The sequence below is a fragment of the Delphinus delphis genome, chromosome 2 (assembly GCF_949987515.2).
Source record: "Delphinus delphis chromosome 2, mDelDel1.2, whole genome shotgun sequence".
Lineage (NCBI taxonomy): Eukaryota > Metazoa > Chordata > Mammalia > Artiodactyla > Delphinidae > Delphinus > Delphinus delphis.
In genome coordinates, this window is record NC_082684.1 from 119,835,655 (window position 1) to 119,848,181 (window position 12,527).

The 12,527-nt window shown below is 40.8% G+C and overlaps 1 protein-coding gene across 2 annotated transcripts in view; it reads right to left on the reverse strand.

Moving 5' to 3' along the window:
* The window catches only part of CERS3 (ceramide synthase 3), a 124,541-nt gene that overhangs the window by 33,233 nt on the left and 78,781 nt on the right, over positions 1-12,527 (reverse strand). For both annotated transcript variants that reach the window (XM_060003652.1, XM_060003653.1), the window contains exon 10: positions 10,434-10,587. In XM_060003652.1, the coding sequence (XP_059859635.1) occupies positions 10,434-10,587 (154 nt within the window). The remainder of the gene's footprint in view (positions 1-10,433; positions 10,588-12,527) is intronic.

Genomic DNA, 12,527 nt, shown 5'->3' on the forward strand with positions numbered 1-12,527 from the left:
AGGGGACTCAGAGAAAAGGAAGATGACATGGGTGGAGATCCTCCCTGGGGAGTGAGCAGTTTGAGCCACATATTGGCCACCTCAGCTCTGGGGTCCGACAAAGGGAAGATGAGACCCCTTGGCTAGTTGGAGGGCTGGTGGTACTAACATAAGGGCTGAGGGAAGCCTGGACTCTGCTCATGAGGAGTGTGGGAATGCTTGCTTGCTCCCAAAGCAGGGCAGAAAGGGTGGATTGAGACCACATGGCTGGCTGACTGGTCTCCCGTGACCACCTCAGTGCGCACCCCAGCCTGAGCTGACCCAACACCCCAGCACTGTTTGCCTTGCATTGTAACTCCACATGGGAACATAGGCAGCCACAACCAAGGAGAAAGCTCAGCTGTGAGATGCTGTGGCAGGTCAAACCCTAAGCGGCACCTGAGCAGGAAGCAGGCAGCCATTCCTGGCAATTGCAGAGACAGTGCAACAGAGGCAGATTATATCTCTGTTGGCAGCCAGACTGCCACAGCCGCTGCCCTGTCCCTCGCTGAATACCCACACCAGCCCATCTTGCTCCAGCACTGCTTCCCACTGGGGCTGAGTATGCCAGTGCTGGGAGGGGTGTAGAGCACACAGTTAAAAAGAGCTGTGCCAGCTCCACCTGACCCTCAGGGTTTCTGCTCCAGAAACTTGGGACATGACCCCACCCCCAATAGGGGGGTGACATCCACTGAGCAGAGGGGAAGCCCTACCTCACACCTGGCTTTGGTCCTAGCCCTTCCTTCTCCAGGCCCACCTCCTACCAAGGTGACAGCTGCCAGTACACCCTGAGGAAAGACATGACTTGTGTTCATGCCAGATCCAACTCTCCCACCAAAGCCACTGGGCACATGCAGACTATATAGGGATGCTCTCACATAAGGACATCCCTTCAAGACCACAGTAGGTAACTATTTCATCTAATTTCACAGAGAGAGGAAGATAAGCAAAATAAGACAGAGGAATTTGTCTCAATTGAAAGAGCAAGGAAAACCCCTGAAAAAAACAACACTAATGAAACAGAAATAAACAATTTACTAGATAAAGAATTAAAAGCATTAGTAATAAGAATGCTAACCGAATCAGGGAAAAGAACGGATGAACACAGTGAAAAAATTTAACAAGGAACTAGAAAGTGTAAAAAATAACCAGTCAGGGCTTCCCTGGTGGTGCAGTGGTTAAGAATCCGCCTGCCAATGCAGGGGACACGGGTTCGAGCCCTGGTCCAGGAAGATCCCACATGCCACAGAGCAACTAAGCCTGTGCACCACAACTACTGAGCCTGCGCTCTAGAGCCCGCGAGCCACAACTACTGAGCCTGCGTGCTGCAACTACTGAAGCCCGCATGCCTACAGCCTGTGCTCCACAACAAGAGAGGCCACCGCAATGAGAAGCCCACACACCACAACAAAGAGTAGCCCCTGATCGCCACAACTAGAGAAAGCCACACACAGCAATGAAGACCCAGTGCAGCCAAAAATAAATAAATAAAAATAAATAAATAAATTTATATAAAAAAAGTAACCAGTCAGAACTGAAGAATACAATAACAGAAGTAAAAAACACACTAAAAGGAATAAACATCAGACTAGATACAGAAGAACACATAAGTTATCTAGAAGATAGAAAAATGGAAATCACACAATCAAAACAGCAAAAAGAAAAAAATTATTTTTCTTAGTGGAAATAGTTTAAGGGATCTCTGGGATATCATCAAGTATCCCAGAAGGAGAAGAGAGAGAAAAGGGGGTTGAAAATGTATTTAATGGAATTATGGCTGAAAACTTCCCAAACCTGGAAGGAAACATATCCAGATAAAAGAGGCACAGAAGATGAACCAAATAAGATGAACCTAAACAGACCCACACCAAGACATATCACAATTATAATGGCAAAAGTTAGAGATAAAGCGAGAATTCTAAAGGCAACAAGAAAAAAAACAAAGAGTCATATACAAGGGAACCCCCATAAGGCTATCAGCTGATTTTTCTGCAGTGACTTAGCAGGCCAGAAGGGAGTGGCATGATGTATTTAAAGTGCTGAAAGGGAAACCTTGCAAACTAGTGTACTCTACCCAGCAAGATTATCATTTAGAATCCTAGTACAATGTTTGTGGGATTGTAAATTGGTGCAGCCACTATGGACGACAGTATGGAGGTTCCTCAAAAACACTGAAAATACAACTACCATAAGACCCAGCAATCCCACAGCAATTCCCATCATATATCAGAAGAAAACAAACACACTAATTTGAAAAGATACATATACCCCAATGTTCATAGCAGCATTATTTACAACAGCCAAGACATGGAAGCAACCTAAGTAAGTGCTCATCAACAGAAGAATGGATAAAGAAGATGTGGTATATATATACAATGGAATATTACTCAGCCATTAAAAAAGAATGAAATTCTGCCATTTGCAACAACATGAATGGACCTAAAGAGTATTATGCTTAGTGAAATAAGTCAGACAAAAATAAACACTCTATGTTATTTACATGTGGAATCTAAAAGATAAAACAAATGAATGTATATAACAAAACAGAAATGGACTCACAGATACAGAGATCAAACTAGTGGTTACCAGTGGGGAGAAGGGAGGGGGGAGGGGCAGATAGGGGTATGGGATCAAGAGACACAAACTACTATGTAGGAAATAAATAAGCAACGAGGATATATTGTACAGCATGGGGAAATATAGCCATAAATGGAATATAATCTATAAACATATTGAATCATTATGTTGTACACTTGAAACTAATATAATATTGTAATCAACTATACCTCAATTAAAAAACAAAGAAAGAAAGAAAGCAGAGGGTGAAAAAATAAATAACTTCTCTAAGGCCTCACATCTCAGTGTTTGGGAAGCCATACCCTTTGATCCTTAGTCTGCCTCCCTACAGAGGGTAAATGCAATCCTGTTTGTGGGGGCTGGCATTAGGTTCGGGGTAGGGCAGGCAGAGATTGGAGGCCATGTGGACACCATGATGCACAGCCCAGAAACCCCTTCAGGACCATAGCTCTAATTTCCCAGCTATGGGAGCTCCCAGCTCTGTCCTTCTCTGGTCTTATCCTTGGATGAAGGGAACTCCCTTGACCAGAGTTATGCCCCTTTCCACAGGGCAGCCCATGTCCAGTAACAGGCTAATGCTGGGGTACAGAGGTCTGGCCCCTTTGCTTCAACTGGGATATCTCTGAAGGGCCACTCAGCTCTAGAGTGCTCTGTAGGGTTGGCTGAGGCCTTTGTAGCAATTGCATCACAGTTTAATTTTTCCCTCTGCCCAGTCCAGCTCCTTTCCCTCCCTCACAGGTGTGGAATCCCAGAGTACCCCTAAAAGCCTTCTGTGTATACACATGTGCACACACACACAAATACTCACAACTGATATGGGGAAGAAACAATGGCTACAGAAAGTAGACAAAGTTTGATTAGGTCTCTTCTACGCATTCACTGAGTTTTACCCTCTCCTCATTATTCATTTTCTGGACAGCCAAGATCTTGGGGTCTCAAGGAGGCTGGACTTTCCCTATACTCTTCACACCATCTCACACCCAGAGAAGTGGGTAAATTGATTGTTAGGGGTGCAGGGAGGTTGACTGGCTTCTATCAAATCATGATGTAAGTAGCCACCCGGTGTAGCTACTGGGTGGGACCAGTACTGACTTTAGACTGTGTCCCCATTGTGGCCAGGCCTCAGCGCAGTGCTCCAGAGACTGGGTCAGAGGTCCCAACCCAGCCAACGAGTAAGAACTGCCAATCCCATTCCCTTAAAAGATCTGACCACAGTCTCCAGGTTCACACCGAAAACATTACAGAAGTATACCTACAGGCCTGAGCTGCTTCGAGCAACATTGAGGAAATGACAGGTCTCAGGGCAGGCCTGCAGAACGTGCTTCAGAGCCACAGGAAGAGGGTACGTGCCCAGTGCTGCTCGCTTTAAGATTTCCTGAGTCTGCCGCGTGTGGCAAGGAGACACCATTTGCAGAAAACAGCCCCACTGAGAGTCAGAGTTCCACAGATAGCATGCTTGTTATTCCCCAAAACAGAACTCAGATAAAGCCATCTGCATCATAAATCATTCAAGCGCTAAAGCCCACATGATAAATCAAAATGAAAATGTTTTAAAAAGGAACTAATTTTATCCATATCTACAAACAGAATGAGTTTTCAAGAATAGGGTTCCTTTTGTGTTACATAAAGCTCCCTTCTGAGACTTCTGTAGTCGGGGGTGGGACCTCGCCCCACACAGGGAGGGGTGCAGCCACAGAAAACTGGGAGGTAAACAGGGACAGTGTTGGCCAGGGCACACTCTCCCCCCACACCTGCTCTTACCAATCTCTCTGCCCCAAGAGGCCATTAATAAAGCTTTCACATACTGGTGTGAATGCGTAGATTTATTAACAAGCCATGAATTGTGCTTGTCCCCTTGTCTAGGCTGATACAGAAACAGAAACTCAAGTTCCATATACAACATCTGTGTGTGTATGTGTGTTTACGTGCATGTACCTGTTTGTCTGTTTTTCTACTAATAAAATGAAGAATATCCATTCCTTTCAGGAATATATAAAAACCCACTGCATTTTGTGAAATTATTTTTAAAACTGTGGGTACAAGAGATGTCAGAGCTTCTTTTATCTCTTCACTTTTCACCCATAGCTCACCCTCCTTTTCAGCTTCAGCGAAATACCATCAGGGGAGCATCAGGTCAACATTTGGGACAGAGGAAAGAAAGCAGGATTTAAGTATCCATTGCTATCCTCAAAAATGCTTCATGGGACAGCTCTCACCTGAACAAGTCCCTTCCTTTTATAAGAGCTTCAGTTAACCTCTTGTCCATCAAACGACCTGCATAGTCCAGTACCTCCAAGAACAGTATCTTGAAAACCATTGTTAGAAAACACATAAGACAAAAAAGTTAAGAGCACACACAAAGGGAGCCAATATGTGATAAAGTAAGTATGGAAAATCACTGTAGTATAATTACATAATTCACGGGCAATTGCAGGGAAGGGAGGTCCGCCATTTTTTTTTAACTTATTTATTTGTTTATTTTTGGCTGTGTTGGGTCCTCGTTGCGTGCGGGCTTTCTCTAGTTGTGGCAAGCTGGAGCTACTCTGCATTGTGGTGCGCGGGCTTCTCATCACCGTGGCTTCTCTTGTTGCTCCGCGGTATGTGGGATCTTCCCGGACCAGGGCTCGAACCCGTGTCCCCTGCATTGGCAGGCAGATTCTTAACCACTGTGCCACCAGGGAAGCCCCAGGTCCGCAATTTTTAAACAGACACCCAGCATCTGAAATCTTCTAGAGGGAACAGGCCCTACTCAGCTGCCGGCACCCAGCTGCTTTCTATGTCTCCAAAGGAAGAGAGGGTGGATTGAAGAAAACTGAAATAAAATCTTGTTTTATGACCATGCCAATGTAAGAAAATGCCTGCATAATGTTATCCTGGTGTGGAAAAGAGGTATTCACTGAGAAGGTTGCTGGGGGTTCCAGTCCTGATTTGCATGGCCTTACGAAGTCCCTTTCTCCCTCTGAGCCTCCATTTTCCCTTTTAGCAGGTGACCCCCTCCTTCCAGTTCTGGGCCGCTTCCATCTCCATTGTGAGTGTGAGGTTGGGTCTTCTCCCAAGCAACCACCTTGGTGCCCTGGCTGTACCTGTGGGTCTGTTTTGGAGGCCTCCCAGTCGAAGGCAAAGCAACAGGAATTCCGTTGGGGGCATATGGAGCTGGGAAGAGGCCAGTTTACTTGTAGGGCTTGGCTCTTACTCATGATACTTTTTTTTCCCTTTCTTTATTATCTTAGAACCATTCAGATGGTTGCCTAGCCTACTTTGGCTCCTTTAAACAACTCTACACTTCAGGTTTATTTAAAAAAAAAACACAAAATAGGTTTATGACTGATTTAAGCCAGGAAATTCCCTAATGGGAATATCCTTAATGAGATTTTCTAAAGAGAACCCTCTATGAAGAGCTGGAATTAATTGATTATTTGTAAGGTAACCAAGCAAAGTTTATGATAAGATCATGAAGTTTGTGGGAACGGAGCGTAAGCCACACTAAACATACACACACACACACACACACACACACACACACACACACACACACACACACACACACACAGATGCACACTATTCCTGGGGAGGCAGAGAGCACAGAATTAGCCTCAGGAATCCCCACTCCTGTGTGACCTCGGGTAAGGCACGTCCCTTCCTCACTCAGCTCTCTCTTCCTCCATACAAGAGAGACTACCATCTACATGAACATGAGTGGTAAGCCACAGTAGCAAGGCCGTGAGGAGGGTCCTGGTGTCCTGGTAGACATTTAGTGGTCTCTTCTAGCTCTAAAATCCTATGGGATTCTCTATTTTGTGGCTGGGCTGAACATGTAGTATAGAATATTCAAATTTGAAATTCTTTGAGCCCAGCAACTTTGCAAAGTTATTTTTGTTATCAAATTTTATAAATTCCACTGTTGTTTCTTGAATAGATTGTTAATCTAGTTAATCTATATAAATATCCAGAAATATGGAAATATAAACCAATAGCATTTTTCTAACACTCTCAGTAGTCAGCCTTTGTGGTATTTTTATAATGTCTTGTTCAGCAAATGGCAGTTTTTACATCCACTATTGCCTACTAACAAAAGAGACTTGAAGTCTTCTTGGAAGTTACAGATTTTGTATTTCTTCCCTAATATGCTGATATCTGAGAGAATGTGTCAAAAAGTGCCATCTAGAATGTGAGTCATGAAAGTCAACTGGCAGAAGACAGCTTAGGAAACTGTCATTAGAGCCACTGGTGGAAAGTCTAGGACTCTGACCCCTGACATCAGCTGCAGCCTTATTTAAGCAAATGGAAGAGAGAGCTTGAGTGAGAGCAAACTGTCAGGCCACTTGGAATTCACAAGGTGTCTGCCCAAGGAACCCGTGTATATTGTAACAGTGACAGTGATGATGGCAGCTAATGTTTATCATGTGCCCACTGGATGCCAGATGCTGTTCTAAGGGCTTTCTCCTGTAAGGGAGGCACTAATATCATCAGCCCCATGTTACAGGTGAGGAAGCTGAGGCAATAAATAGAAATAATATGCCCAAGATCACACAGCCATAAATGGGAGAGCTAAGATTTGACTCTACACAGAGCCTGTAGTCTTAGCTATTACCCTAAATGTTTCACTAGGAAGTAAAAATTATTAAAAATAAAAAATTACTTAAAAAATAATTACAAAACTGTTTTTATGCTTTTAAAAAGTTCAAAAATAACTTGAAGGATCTGTGTTTTAATCTACTATCTTGATTACTCAATTTATTTCTGTACTCACTATTTTTTACTCCATACAAGTATTTAAAATTAATTTTCTGGTTATTAATTTTCTTCCCTGAATAATTAGAAAAGGTGAAGTATTACAAGTTAAGAGACTCAGGCTTTGCCATGCGATTACTGTGTGAATTTGGTTGAGGCCTCAGTTTCCTCATGTTTATTAGAGGGTTCCTTTCTTTAACTGAAACAGTTCAGCATGTGTAAATGTCATTCTGTGAACTTAAGAGACACTGCCTGTAGAGAGTAGATGGCTGGGGCCAGTGGCCAAGGGGCTGGCTTCTCCAGCCTGGGTGTAAGGGTTGCAGGCTACAGCTCCACCTCCACGTCTTGGCAATGAACCAGCCTAAGATGTCACAGAAACATGCTCAAGCTGGCCAGCACTCAGTATGATATTTAGAAAGAAGAAAATAAAAGCTTAAGGATGATCAAGTTCTCTTAAGTAACATTAAACGAAAGCATGCTACGTTTCTTCTAATTTCCTCTGAAAGCACTTCTCATATTTGCGAAGAGAATGACAGGTTGAATATGTCAGCCCGTCATACTTCGGATGTGATGTGTGGGCTGGTAGTTCATCACAAAATCATCCACTTTATAGGAACCAGTTAAGTTTCAGTGCCAACTCTTGTTCTCAAACAGCAAGATGACTGCTAACTATGGTGTGTATATGTTAGTGGCCTGAAATTACAGTGATATTGTTATTTTAAGGTAGAAATGGTAGAAGGTCCTCACTCATCATATGCATGCAACGATATTATTGTTTAGGGAAAATAAGATGTGAATACTTCAAAAAATCACTGTTTTTAAGAATAATCACTTTTGTCTTTTCAGTCTACCATGCAAATTCATAGAGACCATAAACAGATTAATAAATTATTTTGTAACTTGCCATCCAAATTATTTATTCATTTACATATTCAAAATTACTTATTAGGGCCCTGCCAGACATAAAGAACTTGAAAAGACAAATTCTCAATTGCTGTTATAGGATTAAAAAAAAATTTTTTTTGGAGGCCTACAAACCTCTGCAATTCCATTTTTTAAATATCAAGAATTAGTCACCTTGGTAACAATTGTGGTGTGTATGAAATGCTAAATATTTATTAAATAGAATTGAAAACTGACTTGTTAGTTGTTCCTCTAAAAATTTCAACTCCTGCCTCTGTCCCTCTCCTCCCCTTTGCAATGCAACTATGCCTTCAAACAGCATTCTTTAAAAGTCGGCTTTATGGCTTTGGAGGAAGAACCTGATTTCACAGCCAGATTTGCCACTGCTGTGGAAAACAGAGTGCACATGCAAGCCAGCTGAAGTCATGCGGACTGCAAGGATTAGGGCCGCGGGGGCCTCCACTGCTGCTGTCAAATTGCAATTGGAAACAGCTTTTCCAAAGTACAGCATGAGAAATCAGGAATTCCTGTCCACAGTTCCCCAACCCACTGGGTTTTTATCAGGCTTGGTACAACCCATTAGAGATCAGAAATATGAAAATCATGATGAAACCAAACAAGAGTATTTTCTGGTTTCCAAGTTTTGTTCTGCCTGGATCCCTTCCAAGCCTGTAATTACTGTCACTCACCAGTTAATAAGGGAACCATTTCTGCCTAGGGACAGGAGCTCCAGGAAGGCTGGACCCAAAGGTCAGGCAGGCTCAGTTCAGTGACCTGCCTTCTGTCCAACCCCTGGATGTGCAAATTGTCTAACTGCTCAAATTCTTAAGTTTATCTCAGTTACTTGAACTGTATCTGTCACTTAGGGATAAAATAACTTTTGCAGAGATCATAGAAAAACTATTTAGAACATTAATAAACTAGAACCATTCAATGAAATTTTTTTTTTTTTTTTTTGGGCACTCCAGCTTTAAAGGAAAGAATCTACTCTCAGGAAAACAAGCTCAAGTCAGCAATTTAGTTTAAAAAAGTAAAATAACTTTCAGGATTTGGCTTGAGATTAATGCAGATGTAGCCCAATTTCCTATACCTCTGTCTAGATTTAGCAGATCTAGAGGTCAATTATGGCCACATCCACTTCATTTGTCAGCTCTTCAATGATCTTTGAGACACAATTGCTAAAGTAGGAAAATGAATTAATCAGAGAGTTGATCAAAAAATGAGCTTATCTGATAAATTACCAGCATACCTGTTACATATGAGTCACTCATTCTGGTCACGATACAATGCTGTGTTATACATGGATTAGGTAACACCCAAAAGTGAGCCAGCTGTAACTTTTTACCTTGAAAGATTCTTAATTAAAATTCCCTTGGATGTATGATTTCCAGGCAAGGAAGGAGCTGTGATTTGATTTTTTTTTTTAACATGCCTTAAAGACTCCAGTCAAATTCCATCTATTCAGTGAAACTTTCCTTGGTCCCCTAATTTCTCTTTTGTCTTTCTCAGCAAGTTTCTGGGACCTCTCTTCAGCACCCGACATTCTGTACAATATATGTAAGTTGCGAGTAGGTGAATATTCCCCGACTATATGCTGGGCTGTTTCCCCAAAGGCAGTGATTATGTCTTACTCATTTCTGAAGCCCTCTCCTCCCCTGTTCTGAAATTAAAAACTAGAATTCAAAACAAAACAAACAGAAAAGCCCCTTCTTTTGTCTAAAATGTATTATTAATTTCTTAGGGAAGAAGATGTTTTCAGAAAAAAGTATAGGCAAATGATGGACAAAGTTTCAGAAAGGAAGAGAAAGCTCAGGGGGAGAGCATTATGTGCAAATTGGATGTTCAGCAAAGGTAAACAAACCAAGGATCTGAAACAGTACCCAACCAACACCATAAAGCTTGCCCCAAACTGGAGCAAATTTAGACTTATTAGGACATTCTTTAAGAAGCAGCATTCAATTTTTGGACAGAAATTTTCAAAAAAACCCTTGTCCTCTAATAAAAGCAATTTCTTAAGAACACCTTAGAAATCTACTTAATGAAAAATCTATAGTTTGGAGAAACTTTTATCAAGACGGATCAAATCAAGAAAAAAAATTCTGGTTAACTATAAATTAAGTAGAATGTTCCACCAGCTGGGCCTCACCTTCAATCTGGCAATGAAATCTATTTGTTAAGAGCAATGAGACTTGAACAGCCCTTACCTTCGTGAATATACATCTTTTGAGCATCTTCAGGATGAAGTAGCCCCAGTAAAGATTAAGAATTTGCAGGACCATGAGCTGTAGGTTGAGGAAGATGCATGAAAAGAAAGGCTCAAGGTACTGCAGAGGCAGAATCAGCGTGAAATACAAAATCCTGAAAAACCAAACAGATGAGAGTATTTCATTACAGTCAAAGTACTTGTGAATTTTCAGTGAGAAAACAAATACTTTATCTCTCAAGGCATACAACACTTATTTCATTCCTAATGATGTCCAGGAAAGTCTCAAGAGAAAACAATATGATAATATTACCTTATATATCATTATTGGCAAGCCACAAAAAAATACAGTCTGCCTCCTGGGAGAAAAGTTAAAGCAAATGGAATTTTTATTGCCATGCTGCCTACACTCCAATGTTTCTCTACCTCGGTTTCCTCTCTGCAAAGAGATGAGTGTACACTAACCCCACTCACCTTCTCAGGATTGGATAACACGAGATAATGAATGTGTATATGGGGTTATTATTGCCTTTTGACACAATCTCATTTATTTGGCATCAAAAGTGAATGAGGGAAAGAAAAAAGTGAGTGAGGAATTCTACAAGAGTAAATTTTGTGGATAAAAGAGACTTTTTAAGGAACCAAAAGTTCTGTTATTACTTCTACTTCCACTTTCTAAAGTGAATTGCATACTTTATTAATCTCATAAACAGACTCCTGGACACAATTGGAACTGCCCTCGATGACCAGAATGCACAGTGCCTTCAGATACAATTGCAGTATGAAGGCTATCTGTTGTCTTCCCAAACTGCATACACTGCTAGGATTTTAGAGTTCCTGGATAGGTTTGTTTGTAAGTATATTATTCGAATTATAAAAATAATTTATTCATATAAAATTGGAAAAATAAGAAAGTTGCCCATAAAATCATGATTTTAAACAAATAATACTGTAATTTTTGTGTGTTATCTTCTATTTTTTCCTACATATATTTATTTTAATTTTAAATTAACATATAGTAAAATTGACTATTTTGGGGTGTGCAGTTCTATGAATTATAATATGTGCATAGATTTGTGTAACTACCACCACAATATGGAGACAGAGCAGTTCCATCATCCCCCAAACACCAGTGCTGTCCCTTTGTAGTCACATCCCCAGGCCTAACACTCGGCAACCCCTTATCTATTCTCCATCCCTTTAATTTTGTCTTGTCAAGAAGGCCATACAAATGGAATCATACAGTGTGTCAGCTTTTGAGACTGCCTTCTTTCACTCAGCATAGAGCCTTTGAGATTCATGCAAGTTGTGGGTATCAACAGCACGCTCCTTTTTTTTGTTATTACTGAGTTGCATTCCATTGTGTGGATGTACCCATTACAGAACATTTGTATTATTTCCAGTTTTTGACAATTATGGACAGAACTTCTATAAATATTTATGTACAGGTTTTTGTGTGCACATAAGTTTTCATTTCTCAAGGGTAAATACATAGGGTTGGGATTGCTGGGTATCACACTGAAAGTAAATGTTTACCTTTATAAGAAATTGAAAAGCTGTTTCCCAGAGTGGCTGTTTTGCATCCCTACCAGCAACGTCCAAGAGCTCCAGTTGCTGCTCATCTTGAGCAGCACTTGCTATTGTCCTGTAGAGACTTTGCCACTGTAGTAAAAGTACCACACGTGGGATCTTACGTTCAATTCCATTTAACTTTAAATCAAAAACATTTTACCTGAAAAACTTGGTGTATATTGTCTTTCCCAAATCAAAGTTTATTTCTTTAGATGTGTATATTCCTAAAGGTGAGAATACTATTCCAAGGCATACATTAAAAGTATAGAAGTTCAAGGTTATATTAAAAGCTATTAAGACTTTACCAGATTATTTTCCAAAATTATAACAATTTAGAAGGTGACCAGCAATTTATGAAAGAAGAGTTTTATTGAACCCCCCTAACCAGTATTAAGTGGGTTTAAACTTTGCTAATTTAAAAAATAAAACAATTCTTTTAACATCTTTATTGGAGTATAATTGCTTTACAATATTGTGTTAGTTTCTGATGTATAACAAAGTGAATCAGCTATATGTATACATA